This window comes from Phacochoerus africanus, chromosome 11 (genome assembly GCF_016906955.1).
Source record: "Phacochoerus africanus isolate WHEZ1 chromosome 11, ROS_Pafr_v1, whole genome shotgun sequence".
Lineage (NCBI taxonomy): Eukaryota > Metazoa > Chordata > Mammalia > Artiodactyla > Suidae > Phacochoerus > Phacochoerus africanus.
The window spans coordinates 6,325,095-6,347,999 of NC_062554.1; the positions used below are offsets into that span (position 1 = coordinate 6,325,095).

At 53.6% G+C, this 22,905-nt stretch overlaps 1 protein-coding gene across 4 annotated transcripts in view; it reads right to left on the minus strand.

Annotated features, from left to right (window-relative positions):
• CLPB (caseinolytic mitochondrial matrix peptidase chaperone subunit B) overlaps window positions 1–22,905 on the minus strand; it is a 144,407-nt gene that overhangs the window by 96,727 nt on the left and 24,775 nt on the right. For all 4 annotated transcript variants that reach the window (XM_047754161.1, XM_047754160.1, XM_047754158.1 and 1 more), the window contains exon 3: window positions 15,252–15,338. In XM_047754161.1, the coding sequence (XP_047610117.1) occupies window positions 15,252–15,338 (87 nt within the window). The remainder of the gene's footprint in view (window positions 1–15,251; window positions 15,339–22,905) is intronic.

Consider the following 22,905-nt stretch of genomic DNA (forward strand, 5'->3'; position numbering starts at 1 on the left):
GCAACCAAGTATGCTGTCCTCGGCCCCAGAGGGCAAACCGTGGTCTGGCAGGGTGGGGGGGCGGAGAGGGATGCGGTGAGGCCCCGGGGCGGCTAACCCAATCAAGGGGGTGGGCAATTCACTTCACCAGCCTGGGAGTCCAGAAAGGGTAAGCATCCAAGCTGGTGACTCATTCTGCAATTTCGGAGAAGATTCCTTTCACTTTTAATAAAACTCAAAAGCTGCAGCCCCACTGTGAGGTACAGCTAGGATGAAAGGAACTGTGGCTGCTCAGTGGCCAAGCGTGGCACCAAACACCTTACCAATGGCTAGGAGGCTTTCTGTCCAAGGGCCGTCTCACACTTACAAAGCACCTAACTCAAGAGCTCTGGGCCGAAGCTCCGGGGGGGGGGGGAGCCAGCCAGGATCAGGCTAAAGGACTACTTGACTGGTTAGCTCTGATGACCAAAAGACCGCTGGGGACCTGTGGGATGCAGCAGGCGGAAGGAGGGCAGGCGGCCAGCCCGTTCAGAGAAAGCTAACGCAAGCCGCTTTCTTAGCAGCAGGCCAGGCCCCAGGAGTGCCAAGAAGTTCACAGCCGAAACAGAATAAAGGGAACGGAGAGTTAAGAGCCAGGTCAGATGCCAAGGACTGGGGCCACGTGGAGGGAAAAAGTAGGCTCCAAACCAGGGAGCAACCAGAAACCAAGCAAGACACTGGCACCGGGGGCAAGGCAAAAAGGCTGGGCCTCATCAGTACTGAAGGTGAAGGTCACGACGGGCAGCACCCAGCCGACAGGCTGGCCGAGAAGCAGCAACAGCACAGCGCCGGCCAGGCTGGGGCCGGGCAGGCACTGCAGGCCCGGACATCCGGCTCATCAGCAACGGTCAGGTCTTGAAGATGAGCCTTAGGCAGCGGCGAGAACGCAGCTCCAGAGCCCAAGACCTTGGCAAGTGTCCCACGTGTGAGGGGAGTGGTGAGCTTGGATCCTAGGCTGAGAGCTGGTTTCTTTCTGCTTTGTTATACCGCCTGCTGATAAAAGCATCTATTTTCTCAAGGGTACAGGGGGGCTATACGGAAGGAAGACAGCAGTCAAACAGTAAGAGCAGGGACGTGTATATACTTCCTTTGTGCCAGACACCGTTTTAAACACGGCATCTATACTAACTCCTGATCTTCACAACAACTCTGTGGCGGCAGACAGACAGAGACCAAGGCAGGAGGAGTAAGTACCTTGTCCCAGGTCCCGCAGTTGGAAGGAGCAGAGGCGAGATTCAAACCAGGGCAGTCAGCGCCCTGCTCCACGGCCTCTCCCGTCCCTGTACGGACCCCCAGGTAGCTAACGGTCTGTAGGAGCGGGGTGCCTCAACTCGGGTTTTAGCCTCAATGCTACCATCAGGAAGCCCAACAGAAAAGCGAGGCAAGGATACGACGTGTTAGTTCTCAGAGGAGGAAACAGAGTTATTAAGTATATGAAGAGATCCTCAAATTCATTTGTGATTAGAGAAATGACAAATTTTAAAAACGAGATAGCACTTTAAATTCAACATATTGGCCCAAGTGAGAAAAAGCTGAAAAACCGGAATCCCCTTGCGGCACAACAGGTGCAGGATCCAGCACTGTCCCTGCTGTGGCTTAGGTTGCTGCTTTGGTGTGGGTTCAATCCCTAGCCTGGGAGCTTCCACGTGCAGTGGACACGGCCAAAAAAAAAAAAAAAAAAAAGAAGAAAAAAGAGTTCCCACCGTAGCGCAGTGGGATAGGCAGCGTCTCTGTAGGGCCAGGATGCAGGTTCAATCCCTGGCCTAGCACAGTGTGTTTAAGGACCTGGGTAGGATGCAACTGCGGCCTGGATCAGATCCCTGGCCTGGGAACTTCATGTGCCACAGAGTGCCCCACCCCCCAAAAAAAGAAAGCTGAAAAATGCCCAGTGCTGGGCAAGCCATGAGGATCTCAGATTCTTTGCGTACCACCAGGGGACAGACTGGTGCAGCCGTGCTGGAAGCCAATCTTGGCATATCTTGTCATGTTAAGATTCCCTTACCCCATGACCCAGCACTTCTGCCCCTGACTCCAGTATCTCAGTGAAATTCTTCTCAGGCCCACAAAGGGCAGAGGGAGCTGCAGGCAATCAGGCACTCGTCGCTGGAGGGAGATCTAAGTTAGATGGGGTAGGTATACACTACGAACCATGCAGCAGGGGGAGGCAAGAGGCTGCATATACGTGTAGCAACACAAAGAGATGACTTTTTAAAAAGGGTTGATTCCCGACCCCCTTCTAGTACTCATTCATTGAATGTGACCACATGTTCTGAAAGTTTATTCCTTCAGGGAATCTCTCAATTGCAGAACTTCTAATTCCTATGCTGGCCTGGTGACCTTGGGAGCTGAAGAAATAAGGACCCAGTGAAACCAATGAACCCCCTGAAGCAGACGCCAAAGGCCATCAGACGCGGCCCCTCCCGCTGGGCGAGCCCCCACGGTGCAAATGGTAAGCGCGCGTTCCCCTTCAGGGCTCCTTAGTGACGTGGCCCCCAACTCGACTGAGGCTACTCCGACCCCCAGCCTGGGTCCACGCCACTCCTGTGTGGACGGACGCCAACGATCACTGTGGTGGGAGGCGACCCTCGGCTTGTCACATCACGACTGCCTGTTCACTCGGGCCGGCCTCCTCTCCCAGCAGATGGTGGGTCAAGGGCCACGCCTCAAGCGTCTTCCCGAGCTCCTCGCCCAGAGCCTGGGTCACAGGAACGGTCCACAGGTGCTTTCTGCAGGAGCGTGTGCATACACGAAATTATTTATTTGGTGAGAAATGGGGGGAAAGGTGGACGGCAACTGTCTGAGCCCCGCCCAGCCTTCTCCCACCCGAGGGTACAAACGAGGCTGCAGGTGGCTCAGCTGTGGAAAACTCCCATCTTCCCTCCTGAGCACCAGGCCCTTCCTACCTTCCACCAAGCAATTCCCAGCAAAGCTGAGGAAATGTACGGGTGGCCCTAAGTGACCGCTCCTGGGACTCACATTACTCCCCCCGGAGCCACAGCCCCCAGCAGGTTGGAATTAGATGAGAGGCAGGAGCGCCCGCAGGAAGCTGGCTCCCGGGGGCCCTGACGCGCTCCCGCTTTGGGGACAGTGGGTCATCACAATGCACGGGGACGGTTAATTCGATCGAAGTTAAGGCTTTCTGCTCTCAGTGGCCGGAGGGCTCTGGGTTGTCACATTGTTTAGGAAAGAGCGAGGAAACCTGTGGCGTGAGCTGAGGCCTAGGCTGGGCCAGGCGCGTGTCAAAGACGCCTGGCGAGCAGCTGGAGTTGGTGAAGCAAGAAGGGCAGTGATCCCAGCTCCAGGCCGTCCCCACACAATGCGGCGCTTCAGGAGAAGGGCCCCTCCCCTCTGCCGCCGCAGCCAAGCGCAGCGTCACTGTGTCCCAAAGAGAAGACAGAGAGTGACCCATCCGCAGCCCAGCGCACAGCTCCAAGAGGGGAGGCGGCAAGGAGGTCACGGTTCAGGAGGTCAGCGGCAACGTCGACGGACATGTGGCTCGACGGACATGTGGCTCGCTGGGTCCAGCGGCCAGTCCGAAGGGTGGGGAAGGTGGGGCGGCCCAGCCAGAGGCCCGGCCCCGGCGGGATCTGGAGGTCCTGTGCGGTGGGGACGTGAGCTGGGCGCGGGAGGGCCGTTTTCCTTCAACAAACTAAAGATGGGGCGGGAAGCAAGGCCCCTGTGCAGAACAGGTGCCCAGTCCCCTTGAGCGAGGGTGACAGCCTGCTCACTCCCTCCAAAGGCAAAGATGAGTAATGGAAAGAGAGCAGCCCCGGGGGGCGAGCCCTCTCCCGGGCCAGATCCTCATGACCACTTGCACGGAGCTCCTTTACGCATGGGTACACTGAGGCTCGGCAGGAGAACGCGAGTTGGCCAAGTGTACACACTAAATAAACAAGGAACCCAAATTCAAATCCGTGTCTGCCTGGGGCCAAACCTGGTCCACACTTCCCTAAACCACACTGGTTTTCACCCATCCGAGCATCCATGGGTCTGTCTTATTATTTCACAGCTGCTCAGCCCTTACTAGGTACCAGGGACAGTGATAATTTTCAGAGGGTCATAACAGCTGGCTGGGAAAAGCATCTGATTGAGATGGACAAGGGTCAAAAGCAGCAATGGGCCGAGACAAGGGGAGAGAACCTGGGCAAGGCTCAAGGACGACCTGGCACATTAAGCAGAGGACCACGGTTCGATTCTTGGCCCCAAAACTTCCGGATGCCATAGGCATGGACCAAAAAAAAAAAGCAGAGGGCCATGAAACTAAGATAACCTGTCACAGGGTTTCAGGACAATCTAAGTTTCACATCCTTAGCCTCGTTCTAAACACACTTTCATGTCTTTCAATCTGTGGTTCATAATATATGGTCACCAAACTGATGGGCCAGTGTGGTCGAGCCCTGGTTGTTAGGGATTCTTTCCACAGCATGGGCTAGACTAGGTGCTTCCAGGCAAATGACCCATAGAGCATGATGGCGCTGGCATTTGTCCTAGGCTTACCATGCACTAAGCAGTCTTATGAGCATTTTTTTTTTTTCTTTTTTAGAACTGCACATGTGGCATATGGAGATTCCCAGGCTATGGGTCAAACTGCACCTGTACCTGCCAGCCTACACCACAGCTCACGGCAACACGGGATCCTTAACCCACTGAGTGAGGCCAGGGATTGAACCCACGTCCTCATGGATACTAGTCAGGTTCATTAACCACTGAGCCACAATGGGAACTCCCTCATGTGCATTTTTATCTTCAAAACCACCCTACGCTGAGGGAGGTGCTCTTATTGCTCCCATTTTGCCAAAAAGGAAACCGAGCTGCTAAGAAGCAGAGCTGGGTTTTAAACTCAGGCCCCTGCTCCTGCTCTTCCCCACTTGGCCACACACAACTAGGCTGTGCTCCCCAACTAAGGACCGTGCCTGGTCATCTGGTCCCGTGCACACAGGGCCCAGTAGAGGCCAGTGTATTCGGTGACTCAATTAACTTCCAAGGCCTTAACACTGCACTGTTGATGCACACACTGAGTGTCCAGGCGGCTCCCAGGCTTACTTGCTAAAACTGCTCAACGGGGGTCGCCTTGGCTTTTACAGTAGGTTTTTGGTTCTAACTACAGATTGAAACACTCATCCCTGCTAATTTTTAATCACCACAGATTTAATCAGGGCTCTAGTCCACTGAGGCATTTTTATTTTTTTTTTCCCCACGTCTCTGATTATTTCACCCAACACATCGGCTGTGTCTTTAAGCTTCATTTAATCTGCCAGTTTGGCTGGCATTTATCGATGGTCTCAAAAGAGTCAGTGATATGACTATTGAATAGAACAGACCCTGTGGCTCACCAATACAGACTGCTCTCCAGTCTAATACCCATTCATAAACAACGAACCAGATCCTTCACCATTCCTCAGTCTATTTGCTACGTCCTATGTTATTCATGCAGATATCACGAGAGCGCCAAATCCAGGCACCTACCGTATTTACGGTGCATCCCTGACCCGGCAACCTGACAGCCCTATGCAAATAAGCAGACTCACAGCCTGGGCCTGATGTCTTTAAAGAGGTCCAAGAGAGAACCACACCACAGTCCCAGGGAACAGAACACCCTCCCCAAGCTGCTGAACAGGATGAGCAGTGGAGGCTCTTGGGTCCCAGCGGTCCTCTCTATGAAGACAGTCGCGAACACAGAATCCTAGGAGGGGATGCACTGTTGGAGAGGGGGCTCCCCAAGACTGTCAGGTTAGGCAAATGAGCTGGCATCGCTTTCGAGAGAGCAGTGGCTGGGTGGCCTGAGGTCAACGCATGCGCCTGCCAAACTAGAAGCGGGTGCCTGCTGGAATTGGAATATCATTACTACAAAACAGGATTATCGTGGGCAATGATTCCAAATGGGATTAGAAATGATTCTTTGTTACTCAGAGATCATCGGCCACTTTGGTGGCAGCGGTGGGAGAGCCATCAAGCTCGGCTCGCTCTTCTGGGGTCACGGTGCTGGCACTCCGGGCGCCTGGCCAGCACCCGCACTCACCCTTCCTTGCTGGGAAATGCTGGCAACTGTGTTTCACGGGCAGGTAGCCACCTGGGATGAGAGCCTGCCCCACATCAAGGCGCCCCTGCTCTAGGGTCCTGTGTTCTAGTCCCAGCTTCTTAGACGAAAAGGAGTGGAAGACATATCTCCAGAGCCCTTCCGCTTCGGCGGCATCCGGGAGACACTGGTGCAAAGGAAGAGCCGAGCTCCACCAAAGACAGGCTTACCTACAGGAGACGCACTAACCCCCCGGCGGGGCTCGCAACCAGCGGCAGCAGTGTTCGTCGTAGTAACAATTCCAGCACCGCCACCTCGACTGTACTACTGTTAACTCAAGCAGCAAGCCCTTACCGAGGGCTTGGCACGGGGCAGGGACCGTTCTAAACACTTTGCGTGTATCACACACTCAACGTAGCTCGGCCTAGCACCTCCGTTTTATGGCTGAGGAAACGAAGGGAAAAAGCTGCCAAGAGGAAAAGCCTGGTCTGGACCCAGGCAGCCCAGCGCTGGCGCTCACAGCCCCGGGGCTCACGGCCCCGGCGCGGGCAAGGCCCACGGCCCTTGCTGGAGGGCCTGTCCTTCACGACCGCTGGTCTCCGGACCCTGCCGGGTCCCCTGTGATTTGGGTCCCATCCCTACTTTCTCACCTTTAGGAGCCTATGCTCCCGACCGCCCTTACTCTGGAAATGGCCCACCTGTCCCCGCCACAAGCCTGGGCATCCTTCTGGGCCCGCCTGACGTGAATGGGCTCCTGCCACCGGCTCAGCACGCAAAGCTGGTCTTTGGGGCACTGAGCATATTCTGCCTCATTCTACGGTTAAAGTGGGGCTAGTTTCAGCCCCTTCCTGACAGCTTTTCTGAGGACAAGGAGACTAGTTTGTTAGTGTATGGACTTCTCTAGGTCGTCTCGCACACAGCGGTCTAAAGAAACCCTGCTTGAGCTGACCTGACTCCTAGTCCTGGCACTGCCCGATTCATCCTGTGGCTTTGCTCCCTGCATCTTCCCTACCAGGCAGTGTGGTCTAATGGAGAGAGCAAGGGTTTGGGGTCCAGAGGGACCTGGCTTCAAATCCTGGCTCCCCCTCTCCCTTCCTAGACAGCCTTGGGCATCTGTGAGCTTCACTGTCCTTATCTGTAAAACAGAAACAATAATCCCTCCCCCTTGAGAACTGCAGGGAGGATCAGAGCCGACACGGGAAGTAGTCGACATGGCCTGGCACAGAGAAGCTGTCTTGTCACCTGTTGCCATCATCACCCCTATTGTCAGGAGATCAGACAGCACAAAGCCAGTCTCCTTGGGCTGAAGGAGGCACCGCTCAGCAGCCAGCAGCCAGGCCGAGACTAGGCTGGGGACACTGGGAAGAGGCTGTAGGTGTCTGAGGCAGACAGACCCCAGTGTTGTCAGGCCTCCTAAGGACCTATGCCAAAGCGCGAGTACAGGGGCACTCAACCTGCTCTGCCTCTGGCCAGCTGGCAAGGAAAAAAAGCCTCCTAGGGATTCTGCCCTGGTCCAGCTACAGGAGCAGTGTCAGCTCTTTGCTCTAAGAACACCTGTGGAGCTGCTGGCCCCAGAGAGAGAGGCCGATAAAACTGCTCCTGCAGGACAGCAATCTGGCTTGGGCTGCTGGGTTCTTAAAATTAGGGTTTTGTTTTGTTCTCTTTTGTCTTTTCAGGGCTGTACCCGTGGTAAACGGAGGGTCCCAGGCTAGGGGTCAAATCGGAGCTATAGCTGCCGGCCTACACCACAGCCACAGCAATGCAGGATCCGAGCCGCAACTGCTCATGACAAAGCCGGATCCCTAACCCACTGAGCGAGGCCAGGGATTGAACCCATGACCTCAGGGTTCCTAGTCGGATCTGTTTCTGCTGTGCCACAACGGGAACTCCAAAAAAATAGGGTTTAATGTCCCCCTCCCCTTAGTAAGGTGGAAAGAAAAGGAGCAAATGCTAAAAATAAATGACTGCTATGAGAGGAGAATTAAATGGTCTTTAGCCAAGGAGGGCGGCATTTTAAAATTAACAAAGCCCAGGTACCACGTCCAGGAAGGCCTTGGCAAAGGCATGTTATCCACTCATTAGCTCCGCTCCTCAGGGACCCTGGCCAAGCAGGGGAGGCAGTGCCGGGAAGCAGTCCTTCCGAGGCTGATGAAATGTACTCCGGGAGAAACGGCAGCAGGAGGGAGGGAGACTCCGGTGGGGAATTGCAAACAGTTCTGCTGGAGCTTTGCCTCTGCCCGGCAGGCTCGCCTTCTCCCAGGCAGGGGCTTTCGGAGCAACCAGCAAGCCCAAGCCGACTCAGATCTGAATCTGCCCCCGCCAGCCCCCTCTTCCAGGATCTCTGGCTCCTGAAGCACTACCACAGCCACACCACTGCGGTGGCCCTCCCCGCATGGCAGTCCAGGGACCAGGAATCCAAGAATGATGTGGGATGAGAGAGACGCTCCCGGCCCGTCCCCTGCACTGTCTCCTTGCTGGAAAGAGTCACATGGCCGCTTGTGAAGGTAGATGGGCCCACTGCATACCACTCACAGAGCGCCTCTGTCACTCTTCATCAGTGATTCTACTTCAGTGAAACCCCCAATCTGCGCGCTCTACCAACAATGAGAACATACAATACGCCGACGTAAGATACCATCAGAGAGAATGCAAAATATCCCAGGTGACCGTCATCAGTATGAACTAATTTCGACACGACAGACATGAATTCTCAGTACACCAACGGTCCCGATTAACCAGGCAAAGTAGAGACGGCAGCTTTAAAATCCTTTTTAAGTCAGTTTACTAAAGTATCATTTACTCAAAATAAAACTGATCCCTTTAGGATGCACAAATTTGATGGGCTGTATGACCACCACCACAATAAAAATTTGGAATATTTTTTATCACCCCAAGGGTTCCTTTGGGCCCTTCCTCCCACTTCTAAACCCCAGCAGTGCTGAGACGACCTCTGCCCCACAGGATCACCTCTTCCAGACTGTCACATAAATGGAATTACACTGTAGGTCGCTTCTCACGTCTGGCTTGAGCTTAGCATAAAGCTTACACATTACATGTGCAAGAAGTCTGTTCTTTTTCAGTGCTGAGTAGTAGTCCACTATATGGATGTAGCATGATTTGTCCGTTCGCTAGATAATGGCCATTTGGGTGTTTTCAAGTTTTGGGTGATTATGAATAAAGCTACTATAAACATCTACATACAGGTCTTGAGGCCAATATGCATACAGGTCTTATTGCCAATATATGTTTTTATTTCTCATGAACAAATACCCAGGAGTTAGTATTGCTGGGCTGTATGATAAATATACACCTTACCTTGTAAGAAACTGCTAAAGTGTTTTCCCAAGTGGCTACGCCCTTATGCGTCCCTATCAGTGGTGATGACAATTGTTCTGCATCCTTGTCAGCACTTTGTATTATCAGTTTTTAAAATTTTGGCCACTGGAGTAGGTGGGTAGTGGTGTCTCACTGTGATTGAACTTCCATTCTCCTAAATGCTGAGCACCTTTCCATGTGCTTATTTGCCATCCATCTCTTCTTTAGTGAAGTGTTTGCTCAAATCTTTTTGTCTATTTATTTTAAGTCGGGTTATCTTTTTCCTACTAATTTGTAAGAGTTCTTTCTATCTTCTGGTTACTATTTCCTCATTGGACATGCGTTTTGACAGCTTCTTTTTTTAGGAATTAGAAATCATATCATTCTTTCTTTTAAACCACTAACCCCTGCACATACATGCTGATGAAGAAAACAGGAAAGAAATACACTTTCAACTTACAAACACCTTAACGCCACTGGACAAGGGCTCTGGAAGTACTTGGTTTCTGTTAAAACCCATGAGACTATTTTTACCTCCACGCTAAGCACCCAACCAGCATTAGGCTTTAAGGAAAACTACATCTGGAGAAACGGCTGTCCTAGAAACAGCTTTTGGCCCCCCAGGCTCCGCACCTCCCAAAGCCCTGTTCTGGTCCGCCAGGCTCCTGGAATGGTCAACAGTGGTCACACTCCACTGCTGGCCATTGTCCACTGGGAAAGGTAGGAGGCTCCCAATCCATCCCTCAGTGAAAGAGCAAACAGTGCAGCCTGTGGCTGCCTGGACATCAAAGTTGAGCAAACAGGCCTGGCAGGCCCTGCCTCTCCGCCTACACATCCTGCAAATGCCATCTGAAGGAGCATCCCTGAGGGGGTCATGACTTTCAGCTTGTCACAGCACACATCAAAGTTTGCACCACACACGAACTGGGTGCACGGGTTCGAATCAAGTCCCCCAAGGACGGATACTCAGCCATTGTGTCCAGTTTTAATCTCGTGTTTTCCCAAGTAATTAAGCCTTCTTGCTTATGAACTTGTGACTAAGTAAAGCATCACCGAGAGGTTGTAACATCAAAGTGCCTTCCACCGTCTGTCCGTGTTTAGTCAAATTGGATTTCTTTCCCTTCTTAAAGAAAAACTAATTGAATTTAGCTGAAGGTTGGGTATATTTGCACGAGCCAGTGGAGGCTGTGCTAAGTCCCAGTGGTCATCCTGGGATCCTGCGGCTTAGCCTTCAGTGGGGCGGGGTCAGAGTGCAACACGGAATGAGGCACCCAGACTCCGGCTAAACAAACGCCCACGGTTGGAGGGCTCGCTGCGGAGAGGGGGCCGGCCTCCGCCAACTGCTCCTCAAGTCAATACGACACCCAAGCTGTTACCAGGCTGGCAAAAGGACTGTCCCAGCAGAGCACTGGTAAAGCTTTGGCAGAACGGCTACTTAAGACAATGGCCACCACGGTGCTCGAGGCCTTGACGTCCGCAGTCCTAGTAAGCTCCTAAGACAAAGGCCGTGATGCTCACTTAGTATCTGAGCACCCCCCACGCTGCCGGCCCAACACTTCAGCACGTGACACATACGGTTTCTTAAAACGGCTGCTGGAGGCATAAAACAATAACACAAAGGGACGTCAGAACAAAGCTCTTTCCTGAAGAACCCAAACGCTCCAGCCCTTTTTGCCTTGCCTGTCAGGAAACTTCAATCTAGATTCCACTCATTACCTGAATTACCGTGAGTCCAGCTTGGTCCCATTTAGATGACACTGCATACACACGGACAGAGATATACTGGTCCCATTTAGATGACACTGTATACATATGGACAGAGATATACTGGTCCCATTTAGGTGACACTGTATACATATGGACAGAGATATACTGGTCCCATTTAGGTGACACTGTATACACACGGACAGAGATATACTGGTCCCATTTAGATGACACTGTATACATATGGACAGAGATATACTGGTCCCATTTAGATGACACTATATACCTATGGAGAGAGATATACTGGTCCCACTTAGATGACACTGTATACATATGGACAGAGATACACTGGTCAGTCTCCAAATCGAAAGAATTCAGGCGATGATTACTTTCTTCTCTAAGTTATTTCTACTGAAACAATAAACCTATTTTCGTAAAAGAAAATCTCCAAATCCAGCCTGCTGGCATTATCTTTCCTTTTGCCAATATCCTTTTACCTGCTCTTGACCCAGTTTTAACTCTCCAGTGCACATTTGTATTTGAATTTTTAAGTCACTTCCAACTCTTTTTGGAAATGAAAGGTAGGAGTAATTATAAATAAGTGCCCATGCTTACTTTTAATGTTTTGCTCTACAGCACTGTATTTTCTTTTCAAAATTAAATAAAATAGCACTTTTTTTTTTTACTATTCAAAATTAAATAACAAATACATATGCAAATAAAAGCTCACAGGAAGTTAATCCCCTGAAGGACAGAGACTATTGTGTTCTGTCTCCGAGGACTTAAGGCACTGAAGGCAGCTGAGGGCGAAGGCAGGGCTTCTCTCGGGTCTCCCTTAAGCCTGGGGGCTGCCAACATTCAAAAGGAGGTGGAGGTTTTCTGCTTTCAGCGTTGAAGCACAGGATGCTGCCCTTCTACTTTCCCTGGATCCAAAGCCAATTCAAAGGGGGTGGCATTTCGGGCCTGGCCGCCACGATTCCGGAAGGGTCTGGTGACTGATGAGAGAGACGGTCACACGGAAAGGAAAAGCTTCCCGGCAGGTTTTGCTAGGGTGGGTGCGACGACCCTCGGGAGCGCTCCCTCTGCCACTCACCACCCTGACCCGTGTATGCCTGGCACTCCCTCTTTCCAGATGCTTCTCTTCCCTTTTCCCCCATAGTACTTCTTATCTTCCGGCACCCTGTACGCTCTCCTGGTGCACTCTACTTACTGATTACCGTCCGTCCCTGCCTCTCCCTACCCAGGGACCAGGGACCACCACTGGTACAAAATGAGCTCTTTGAGGACAGGGATCTTTGTCCGTCAAGATCATCTCTGGCATCAAAATTCCTCTGTGATATGCATGAAAACATCCAACCTGAGAGTGTATTGTTTGCAATAAAAACCTGTCCTCCCTGGGGACGGAAAGGAAGAGGAGGACACAAAACAGAAGCTTAAACACCAGGAGTTAGTGGCGGGACCCAAGGGGCCACCGGCCAACACTCTCACTTAGCTCAATGGGCATCACTAGTGTGCTGACGGCCCTGGATAAAGACAAGGCAATCAGTTAAACCAACACCCCATTAGATTCTGAAAGAAGGGTCCTCAAGCCCCACTGACTAGCCCTCTGCTCGCTAACTGGCAGCAGACCTACAGTGTCCCCTGGGGTCTCCATGCACACAGGGCACACACCCTTCCTCCACCAGGGGGCATCTCTCATAGATGGAGATACCCGCAAGCTGGGAGAGCTGGGTGGGTGTTTACCAACACGGCACAATAAACACAAGTGTGTGTGTGTGTGTGTGGAGAGGTCTAACGTGGGCAGCAGAGAGTATCATCTCACCACCTGCCACCTGTAGCACATACATTATCTCACTTGATTCCCCTGAGGACGCAGTGAGACTCCATCCATCCACTCTGCTGCCAGATTCGGTCCCCTACCAGCCCCCTGCTGGGATGGGACCCTGCCCACACTGTGCTGACGCTGTGGGTTACAGCGCCCTCTGCCTCTCTGCCTGCGGGTCTTTTCCGTGTCAGACCACTAGCTCCTACGGCCTCTGCTTCCCCAGTGATTAACACAGAGTCGCACCAAATGCTCGCAGAAATCACTGATTTCAGGTGAAGCAACAAGATGTCCAAAGAACTCTGAGAGTCAACTAAGGGTCAGAGCCAGGACCAGGTTCCAGGTCAAAGCCTACTGACCTCAAAGTTTTTCTCTTAGAGACTAAGCACTTGGAATTAAAGAGGCAAAGAAGGAGATGGAATGCTGAGACAGAGTTCACAGCAGAGGAGGCGAGGCGACCGGTTCAGCACAGCCAAGTCTCTCAGCCAGGCTGAGGCAGTGCCACCCCAACATTATAAAATCCGCATTTGGGAGTTCCTCTCTGGCACAGAGGGTTAAGGATCTGGTGCTGCCACTGCAGCGGCCTGGGTTGCTACTGTGGTGAAGGTTCAATCCCTGGCCTGGGAACTTCCACATGCCATGGACACAGTCAAAAAAAAAAAAAAAAAATTCCCATTTGGTTGGTTTCCACCACATTTATGACCCTTCCGAAGGTGACCAGCACGGGTAGATAAAAGCCTAAAAATCTGCCTGAAGGGGAAGTGAAAACGGGCACCTCCAACGGCAAGGTCAGTGGCTGCTACTAAAGCACCCAGCCTGCCTTCTTTGCAAGCATCTCTTTGCTCTTTTTCAATCAGCTCCTTTGCACAACCACAGCTAGAGACTGGGATGTGGCGGCAACATCCAGCTCGAGCCTGGGATCTGGCAGAGCGGAGGGAGGCGGAGTAAAACGCACCAACTGCAGGCCGCCAGACCAGGTGCTAAATCCTATCTGTGTGGCCCTAGACGAATCATTTTCTCTCTCTGGGCCTCAGTTTTCTCAGCTGCAAAATGAAATAATACCATACATCTTGTGGGTGGTTGTGAGAAATAGAGATAATTCTCTATACAAAGTAAACTATTTCGGATTAGCATATACACACTACTACGTACAAAACAGATAATCAGCAAGGACCTACTGCACAGCACAGGGAACTAGACGCAGTATTCTGTAATAATCTACATGGGAAAAGCATCCGAAAAAGAACAGACATACGTATGTGCATAACGGAATCACTTTGCTGTACACCTGCAACTAACACCATAAATCAACTACACTTCAATACACAATAAAAATTTAGGGGTTCCCAGAGTTCCCGTCGTGGCGCAGTGGTTAACGAATCCGACTAGGAACCATGAGGTTGCGGGTTCAATCCCTGCCCTTGCTCAGTGGGTTAAGGATCCAACGTTGCCGTGAGCTGTGGTGTAGGTTGCAGACACGGCTCGGATCCCACGTTGCTGTGGCTCTGGCGTAGGCCGGCAGCTATAGCTCCTATTCGACCCCTCGCCTGGGAACCTCCATGTGCCACGGGAGCAGCCCAAGAAAATGGCAAAAAGACAAAAAACAAACAAACAAACAAAAACGTAGGGGTTCCCTTTGTGGCTCGGTGGAAACGAACCTGACTAGCATCCATGAGGACGCAAGTTTGATCCCTGATCTCACTCGGTGGGTTAAGGATCCAGCGCTGTCATGAGCTGTGGTGTAGCTTGCAGACTTGGCTTGGATCAGGCATTGCTGTGGCTGTGGTGTAGGCTGGCAGGTGTAGCTCCGATTGGATCCCCAGCTTGGGAACCTCCATATGCCACGGGTGCGGCCCTAAAAAGCAAAACAAAACACCCAAAACAGAAAAAAAAAAAAAAGTAGGCTATTTTGATATTCACACCACAGCTGCGCCCTGGGGGGAAGGGGCGGCAGGCAGGAAAACAGGAGGGCCTCCGCTGGGACGGAAGGAACACTCCCCCTCCCCTCGGCTCCGCGTGGAGCCCTTGCTGGGGGAGGGCAGCTGCCGACTCCTCCAAGGGAAGACACGGACGACGGAATCGGGTAGTAAGTCGCACGTGGACACTTAACCGCGTGCCACAGGCTTTCAGACACTGCGTTGCTTCAGCAAAGCGATGACTCGCCAAAGGCCACACAGTCAGTGAACGACGGAACTGGGACCCAGATGCCCACCCTCCCCACACCTTCTGCTCCACCGCCCAGGTGGACCAGCGCCTGAGGCGGTGTCCCCTCCCTGCTCTGGAGAAGACGGGGAGGGCCAGGCCGGCGTGGGAGAAGCCTCAGGACTGCGGTCTGCAGAGCCCGGGCGAAGGGGCCCCGCGTGGAAGCCCTCTCACCTGTCGTGTCGGCTGATAGCTGCCACCATGAGCGCTGTCCAGCCAAGTTTGTGCCTCGCATTGACATCCGCTCCTTGTGACAACAGCCTAGAAAGAGACAGAGACGTGTTTTCAGTATGCGGCTTGTCATGGACCTAAGAGGGGAAGAAATGAGAAGTCAGCGTGCAGGGAAGCTGGATGCGCCTGGGGAGAGTCGCGGGCCTCTGAGAACAAAACCCCCACCCCAGCTCCTCCGACCACTCTCCCCTGACCCCAGGCGCCCTCTGCCCTCTCCCTCCTCCGGCCCATCCATCGGGCTCCTCTCCAGTTATCCAGTTATCGTCCCATCCTTCTGCGGAAGAATGTGCCTTTCCTACCACGGGGCCCGGACACTCCCCAGAGTCTAGAACGCGCTCTGCCTAGTCTATCCCCTTCGTGTGATGGGCTACATCCTGGCTTGAGGACTCTCTCCCAAGGCGCCCCCGATTCACCCAGTCCGCAGCTCTCCTCCTTCCCCAGAATCTCCTGTGCGGAGCCCCAAAGGCCCAATGACACTTCCTATGTGCGTCGCTCCCGGTTTGCAGAAGGGTGCACGTCTCAAGTTCAGCTGGTGGCTCTTTGGAATCTGGACCTCTTTGAGCCTGAGGACCGAGGGAAAGAATGAGAGAGCTGCCAGAGTAGGTTTCCGGCAAAGTCCATCTGAGTCTCCCTGACTCTACATGCGAGTGCCTGAGACACAAGAGGAGCCCGATCGCTGCTGTCGACATGAACACACACGAGGTTTTAAGTCTCCCACTAACAGCCTGCGTTCTGGGCCCGAGTAACAGGGGCCCCTATGATGTGGGGGTGGAGAGAGAGGACAGAGAAGAGAACCGGCGCCTACTGCGCAGCTGCTGTAGCAAGCGGGGACTGCTCTCGTTCTGGCCTCACAGCAGCTAAAGGAACTCTCATTAAGCTCCTTTCCTGGATGAGGTGACGGGCTCACGAAGCTAGCGAAGGGGCAGTGCGGTGACCGCGAACCCGCGTCCACCCTGGCTCTGCGGCCCGACCCTCCCCCTCCCCGCCCCTCCTCTGCACTGACCCTGGAACAGGGAGGAATCGGCAGGATGTGCTCCATTCTACCCCGGGCAGCCCCAGGCAATCCGGCTGGGGAGGGAGGACCCAGGGTGGCGGGAAACCCAAGCCGGCGGGTGCGGTGCCCAGCAGAAGTGCCATGGGGCAGAGGGGGAGACGGTGAGGCAGGGGTGCTTCACCGACCGGGCAGGAGCTGCTTCTGAGGGCCGGGCGTCTGGGGGAACAAGGAGGCGGGCTGCTCTCCCGGAGGTTCCAGCACAGAGGCCAGGGCTTCAGTTCCAGCGCCGCTCCTGGGGCCCAGTCTGCAGTAAACACCCCTGTGGTCCGAGCCCGGGGTTGCGAACCCACGCAGCCCACGCGGCTGCAGAGCAACAGGCCGGGCACCATCCGAGCCCCAGGGGCAGACAGACCAGCGAGCCCAGCACTGCGCTGGAAGGCTGCTGGGAAGGGGCTGTGGGGGCACAACCAGGAAACCCAACCCGTCTCAACGACCCAGGGGGCGCCTCGGGAGAGGTGACCAGAGAGAGTCGGCCAGACGAGAGGGGGCCCCGGGGCGAGGAGTGTCGCGGGCAGGGAAGGCCTCTCCCCCAGAGGAGAGGGTGGCACAGGACACAGGAGGCCCTGAAAGAGGGCTGGTGTGATGGGGCACAGGGTGGAAGGGAGCGCGTCAGGAAAGGAGGGCGGGAAACCCTCTTTTCTCGCCTCTGGTCAGAAAGACTTCTTCTGGTCCAAGTCCTGGGCCCTGAAACACAGGCGCGGTTAAGTGTCTTTTACCAGAAACCACCGCCCACGTAGCCGAGAAAGTACCAGAGGCCAGGAACCCTGGTGGTGATTTTCTGTGAGACAGAAACCTTTTTTTGCACAAAACTTTCTTGCAATCTACAAAGCCTCTCTGTGCTTAGCAGGCCGAGCGGTGCCAAGGAGAGTACAGTTCTGAGTCTAAGTAGGATTCTGGCAGGATGGCATCTCGATCCGCAGACTAGAAATGCAGGAAAGGCTGGAGCAAATCAGAGGTTTCTAAGGGAAAAGGCGTGAACCATGCCTCGAAGAACAGGAATAATTTAGAGAAGAGGGAGGAAGTCCGTGCCAGTCAGGACGAAAGGCAGAGGGCGCTGTGCTGAAGCAGGGAAGGGGGCGAAGGTACAGAGACAGACGGGGCCGAGGGCCACAGGGCTCCAAAGCCAAGCTAGGAAGCCAAGGCGTGGGCCGAAACCCTTCCTGAACCACGAGCCCCTCTGCGGAAATGATCAAAGCCGAGGACTCTCCCCAGAAAAGTGCACTGTATGTAAATTTTTAAAATATATATACAATGTCCAGGGTTCACAAGGTAAAAACCTAATCTAGGGAAACAGCGTGTGATCAAGTTCAGGCTGCAGAAGATGGACTTCTAAAGACTCAGGAAGACGCCTTAAAGAAAGAAAAGGAGTCAGAAACGGCCCTTCCTTAGGGATGGCTGGCCGTGAACGATGCGGCCGTCAAATTCTCCGCCAGAGTGGGGGCGCCTGCACCCTGCCCAGAGGGCCTGGGACAGGACCTGACCTCCGTGGGCGAGGATTACTTCCCTCGAAAAGCTGGGATCTGCCCTTCAGCAGCTCTGCATTTTCCTTTTCCTTGTGGAATCCCCGACCTTGCTCAACTGAGCGCAAAGCCACGGTGACTCAGACATGAAAAGAAAAGCTTCATGACACAGCATCAAGACGGCAACAACTCCTTTCTTCAGACAACCTGCCCGCTGCATGATAACGGGAGTTTTCCCAGCACCTAAGTATGTCTAACACTCAAATGGAAATGTTGAAAATATTTCATTTCTGGGAGTTCCTGTTGCGGCTCAGTGGTAACGAACCCAACTAGTATCCTTGAGGACTAGGGTTCAATCCCTGGCCTTGCTCAGTGAGTTAAGGATCCCGTGTGGGTGTGAGCTGTGCCATCAATCACAGACGTGACTCAGATCCGGTTTTGCTGTGACTGTGGCGTAGGCCAGCGGCTGCAGCTCAGATTGGACCCCTAGCCTGGGAATGTCCATATGCTGCAGGTGTGACCCTAAAAAGCAAAAAAAAAAAAAAAAAAAAAAAAAAAAAAGCAAAACACCAAATGGGTGGGAACATATGGAGAGTGTGAAGGCAGGTCAGATCTCAGAAGGACAGCGAGGCAGCCAGTGTTCATCGGCAGCCTTTGGGAAACTCCGCCACGTGGGCAAATGGTTTGGGAAAAGAAAAGTTTATTTGTTGTGAACTCTGAGAGGACATTTTTCCTCTCTCTGAGTTGTAACTCTGTTCCTCAACATGTAAAATGCATTGTTTCAGCCTCCGGTGGTACAAGAGCTCCACCAGAGACAAAGGCAAAGTCTTCCCCACCATCTGTCCGCTGCCATTTGGCTCCTAGGAACTGCTGGCTGCTGGATTCTGAGGAGCCCGAAGAGGGTTATTTCAAAGGGGCTCCTGCCCCTCACCTCTCGTCCTCAGACCATCCAGCTCAGAGCTGGTGCCTCCAGAGTCCAGACCCTGAGCCCTCGGGGTTCCAGCCCCATCTTATGTCCTTAGAAGATCGAAGCAGAGATGGGCCAACACTGGCTGCTCTTTCATTCCACCTGACACTGCAAAACCCGCGTGGATCTGTCCCACGCGCGGTCTGCCCAGACCCCTCTTCTGTTCTGACTCTGGGGCCCCCGGCAGGCACCTGGGCAAGAGGGAGGCGCCTGAGACCTTCCGTAACTGTTACTCAGGAAAACTGCAGGCAGAGATCCTCCTTTTAAGCCCCAGTTCCTCATGGGGAGAACACAGGACGCTTTCCGGCTCTAGCTTTGAATTTGTGGGTAACTTCATGATTCTGTGTCAAGGGCCCACAGTAACCGAACTCCGTATCTTGTATTTTTTCCCCCTCTACGGAGTGCTCCACCTAGTGGGGAATTGTATGCTCTGATTTCATAGCCTCCTCAGTTTACATGATTTTGCCTGGGAAATACATACTCCCAGGGTCTGAACCTCTATCCCATTTCTTTGCTGTGATCACACACCTGCAGTCAGCGGACAACCTGCAGGGGGCGCTGTGGTTGACTGTGTCGGAGAACACGTGCTCTGAGTGTTGCACTATTTCGTGCTGCACACAAAATCACTGCTGTGAGCTGGCTGGTAGAGGGGTCAGCATGTGTGAGATACAAAATAAAGACCCCTCGGTTCTTTTTCTGGTTTTCAGGAAGGCCACCAAAGTCTGTCTCAAGGACCCCGTGACAATAATGTTCACGTGTACTCGTGACCATCCGCTCTGAGCCTCAAGGAACGGTTCTCCGGGGAGCACACCGCCCAAGTGCACATCCGCACGGGGCTACGGACCAAACTGCTGTGGGTGCCCTGTTCTTTGCCACCCGCGTGTGCCACTGCTCGTTCCCTCTACCTCCACATTCTTTTCTGAAGCATCTTAATGAGAGGACGTATGAAGAGTGATACTTTCAATAATGAACTATCGTTTGTTTTGTTTTATGGCACTGCTTTCATTTTGTACATTTCTATTCATAATAAACTATCTTTTAGTTAAAAAATACGGAGTTCCTGTCGTGGCGCGGCAGAAAAGAACCCGACTAGAAACCACGAGGTTGCAGGTTTGATCCCTGGCCTCGCTCAGTGGGTTAAGGATCCAGCATTGCCGTGAGCTGTGGCGTAGGTCGCAGACGTGGCTTGGATCTGGTGTTGCTGTGGCTCTGGCGTAGGGCGGCAGCTGCAGCTCCAATTGGACCCCTAGCCTGGGAACTTCCATATGCCGCGGGTGTGGTCCTAAAAAAAAAAAAAAAGACAGAAGACCAAAAGACAAACATAAAATAAAATAAAATAAAAATAATATAATAAAAAATACAAGTATAAACCCAATCTATATCTAAGTCCTGCATTCCTGTATCTTAGTCATGAGCCATGACTCTCTCCCAGCAGCTCCTGCCAAAGGAGCCTTTGAAGGAGCCTCAGCATCTTCCTCAACACTGGTTCCCATCAGCCGGCACCAAGAGGAGACCTACCTGTGGTTCCGGGGACTCTCACTCACCGCAGGCAAGTGGGGTTGTCACTCAAAGTTTTGGCAAAAGAAATTTCAGAATTAACCTCACAGCTGAAGGAGGCTGGATGTGAAAGGAGTCAGAGCAGAAAGCAGGGATGAGGAGACCAGTTTAGCGGCTGCTGTGCCACAGAACAAGGGAGACGGCGAGCTGGCACGGGGACCGGAGAGAGCGGGCGCGGCCAGGAGAAACCCGGCGCGGCCAGACTCCTCTCGTCTCCGTGGGTCAGTGACCTGTGCTCACCCGCCTGGGCCCTGGGAGTGGCGGAAGCAGCTCCCCTCTGGAAGCAGGGCTGGAGAAAGAAGACTGAAATGCCTCCTCTTCCTGCCTCTTCAGGGCTGCGTGGAGTGTAATAAAAAGAAAAGCATGAACAAAAGGCTTTGGAGGAAGTGAGACCTGGATTCAAATTCTGGTCCGGCTACATAATGCGGAGCAAACCAATTCTGAGTCTCGGTTTCCTCACCTTTCAAATCGGCGCAATCATCCCTAACGTGCAGGGACCCCCGCCCAGTCCCTGGCACACGGCAGGTTTTCAGCAGAGCAGTTTCCGCCCGCCACCCGACCCTGCTTCCATCTCCGTGACGGAACAAAGTGACCTGCTCTCGAGGTGGTGGCGGCAGGCTGGCCAGGGCCAGGCACTCTACGACAGGTCACTCGGCCAGCCTGGCTCCTGGCTCTGCTTTGTCCATGACTCAGCCACCCTGTGCACCTGGGCACACGCTGGCCACTGAGGAGGAGACGAGAGAGAAGGTCTCGCCTTCCAGGGCCTGAGTGAAGCGAGGTGTTTTTCTTCACAGGCACACACATGCACGCGCGCGCGCACACACGTAAACATGCCTGTGCATACTGACCCGTTTTTTCACAAATACACAATAATTCCATTTTTTTCTTTTTATGGCCACACCCACAGCATGTGGAAGTTCCCAGGCCAGGGGCTGAACCGGAGCTGCTGCTGGCTGTGCCACAGCAATGCCAGATCCAAGCCTCATCTGCGGCGTATGCTGCAGCCTGTGGCAAGGTGGGATCCTTAACCCACTGAGCGAGACCCGGGATCTAACCCACATCCTCACAGACACTATGTCAGGTTCTTAAGCTGCGGAGCCGTGATGGAAACACCAATAATTCCATCTTAAAGTTGCTCCTTAATTCTCCACAGTGCGTTCACCACATTCTCCTTCTCGGCTTCCCCAGGGCTACCCATCCAGTCAACCTCGATCTCTCGGCCACCAAAAGCAACGCTCGAGGACATTGTCTTACACGTGCCCTTTCGGATCTGTGAGTGTTTCCGCAGGACACAGACTCGGGGGGCAACCCGTGGCTTATGAAGCTGAAGGGCCAGGGCCCTCCCCGCGACAGCTGCTCCACCCACCCTCCCACCAGCAGGACGGGTGTCCCCGTGCACCGCGGATACTGGCAGGGGGAGCCTCCTAAAACTGCAAGTTCAATACATGTAACGGGCTCTCCTGGTGTTGTTTTGATTTGCACAATTACCAATAATTCTGTACTACCTGTCCCCCTACTGGCACGTGGCGGTGTCCTTTTCCACAGGCTGCTGCAGGGTTTCTTTTCAGAGGAGGGCTGGCTGGGAGAGAAGGCGTCTCCAAACATGCTATGCTGTCAACGACCAGAGCAGGAAGAGCACAGGGCAGAGGCAGGAGGCCCACGCGCCAGTCCCCGTTCTGCCACCTCCTAGTCTAACCCCCACGGAAGGGTTATTATTTCCCTGGGCTGCAGTCCCTTTACTGGCCCACTGGGGTTTTAAGAGGTGACACTGAAATCCGAAGCAAACGGCTCTGGTCGCCTGAGGACACCCTCCTAGGAAGCAAATCTGAGTGTCTTCGGCGAGACCCAGCCCAGCACCCTGCCCGAGCGCCATTCTCTGCGGCCTCTTGGGGCTGAGGGGTAATGGAAAAAGCAGGGCCCTGGAGTTCAAAGGCTGGAGTTCAGATTCTGGCTCTGTCTCTTACCAGCTGGGACACGGGGGCCACTAATCCACGCCTGCAAGGTGGCTGGAAGGCCTAAAAGAGATGCCACCTGGCGGCGCTCCATAAGGAGTGGGCGATCCAGGAAGGCCCAGAAGGAACCAAACCACCAGTGACCCTGACTCCAAGCAACTTTCCCTCTCTCGGAGCTGGGCGGCCCCTCCCCCACGTCCCCTCGGCGGGCGGCGTGCAGAGCTGTCCCCAAAGTCAGGATTTCACAAACCCAGGTCTCCTCCATTTCATTCTGTGGCTTTCCAAGTGAATGCCCAGCGGGCAGTCATTTCAAAGTCCTGGGCCAGCTGGGCGGGTGGCTGCCTGCTGAGAGCGGCTGAAAGGGCCTCTGAGGCCTAAGAAAGCCACCGAGCTCTCCCTGTGATTTTCACCAATGGACAAAACACAGCAAGTGAATCAATCTCCTTTAAAAAGAGCAATGCTTGTGACAGAGCACGTGTCTCCACAAAGGTTAGGATTCCATCATCCCTGCGATGATGAGTGGGAGGCTTAATGCGGGCTGCCACGCGGGGCAGAGCGCCGGTGCCCGGAGCTGGGGAGGGGGCGGGCACCGCAGGCCTTTGTGGGC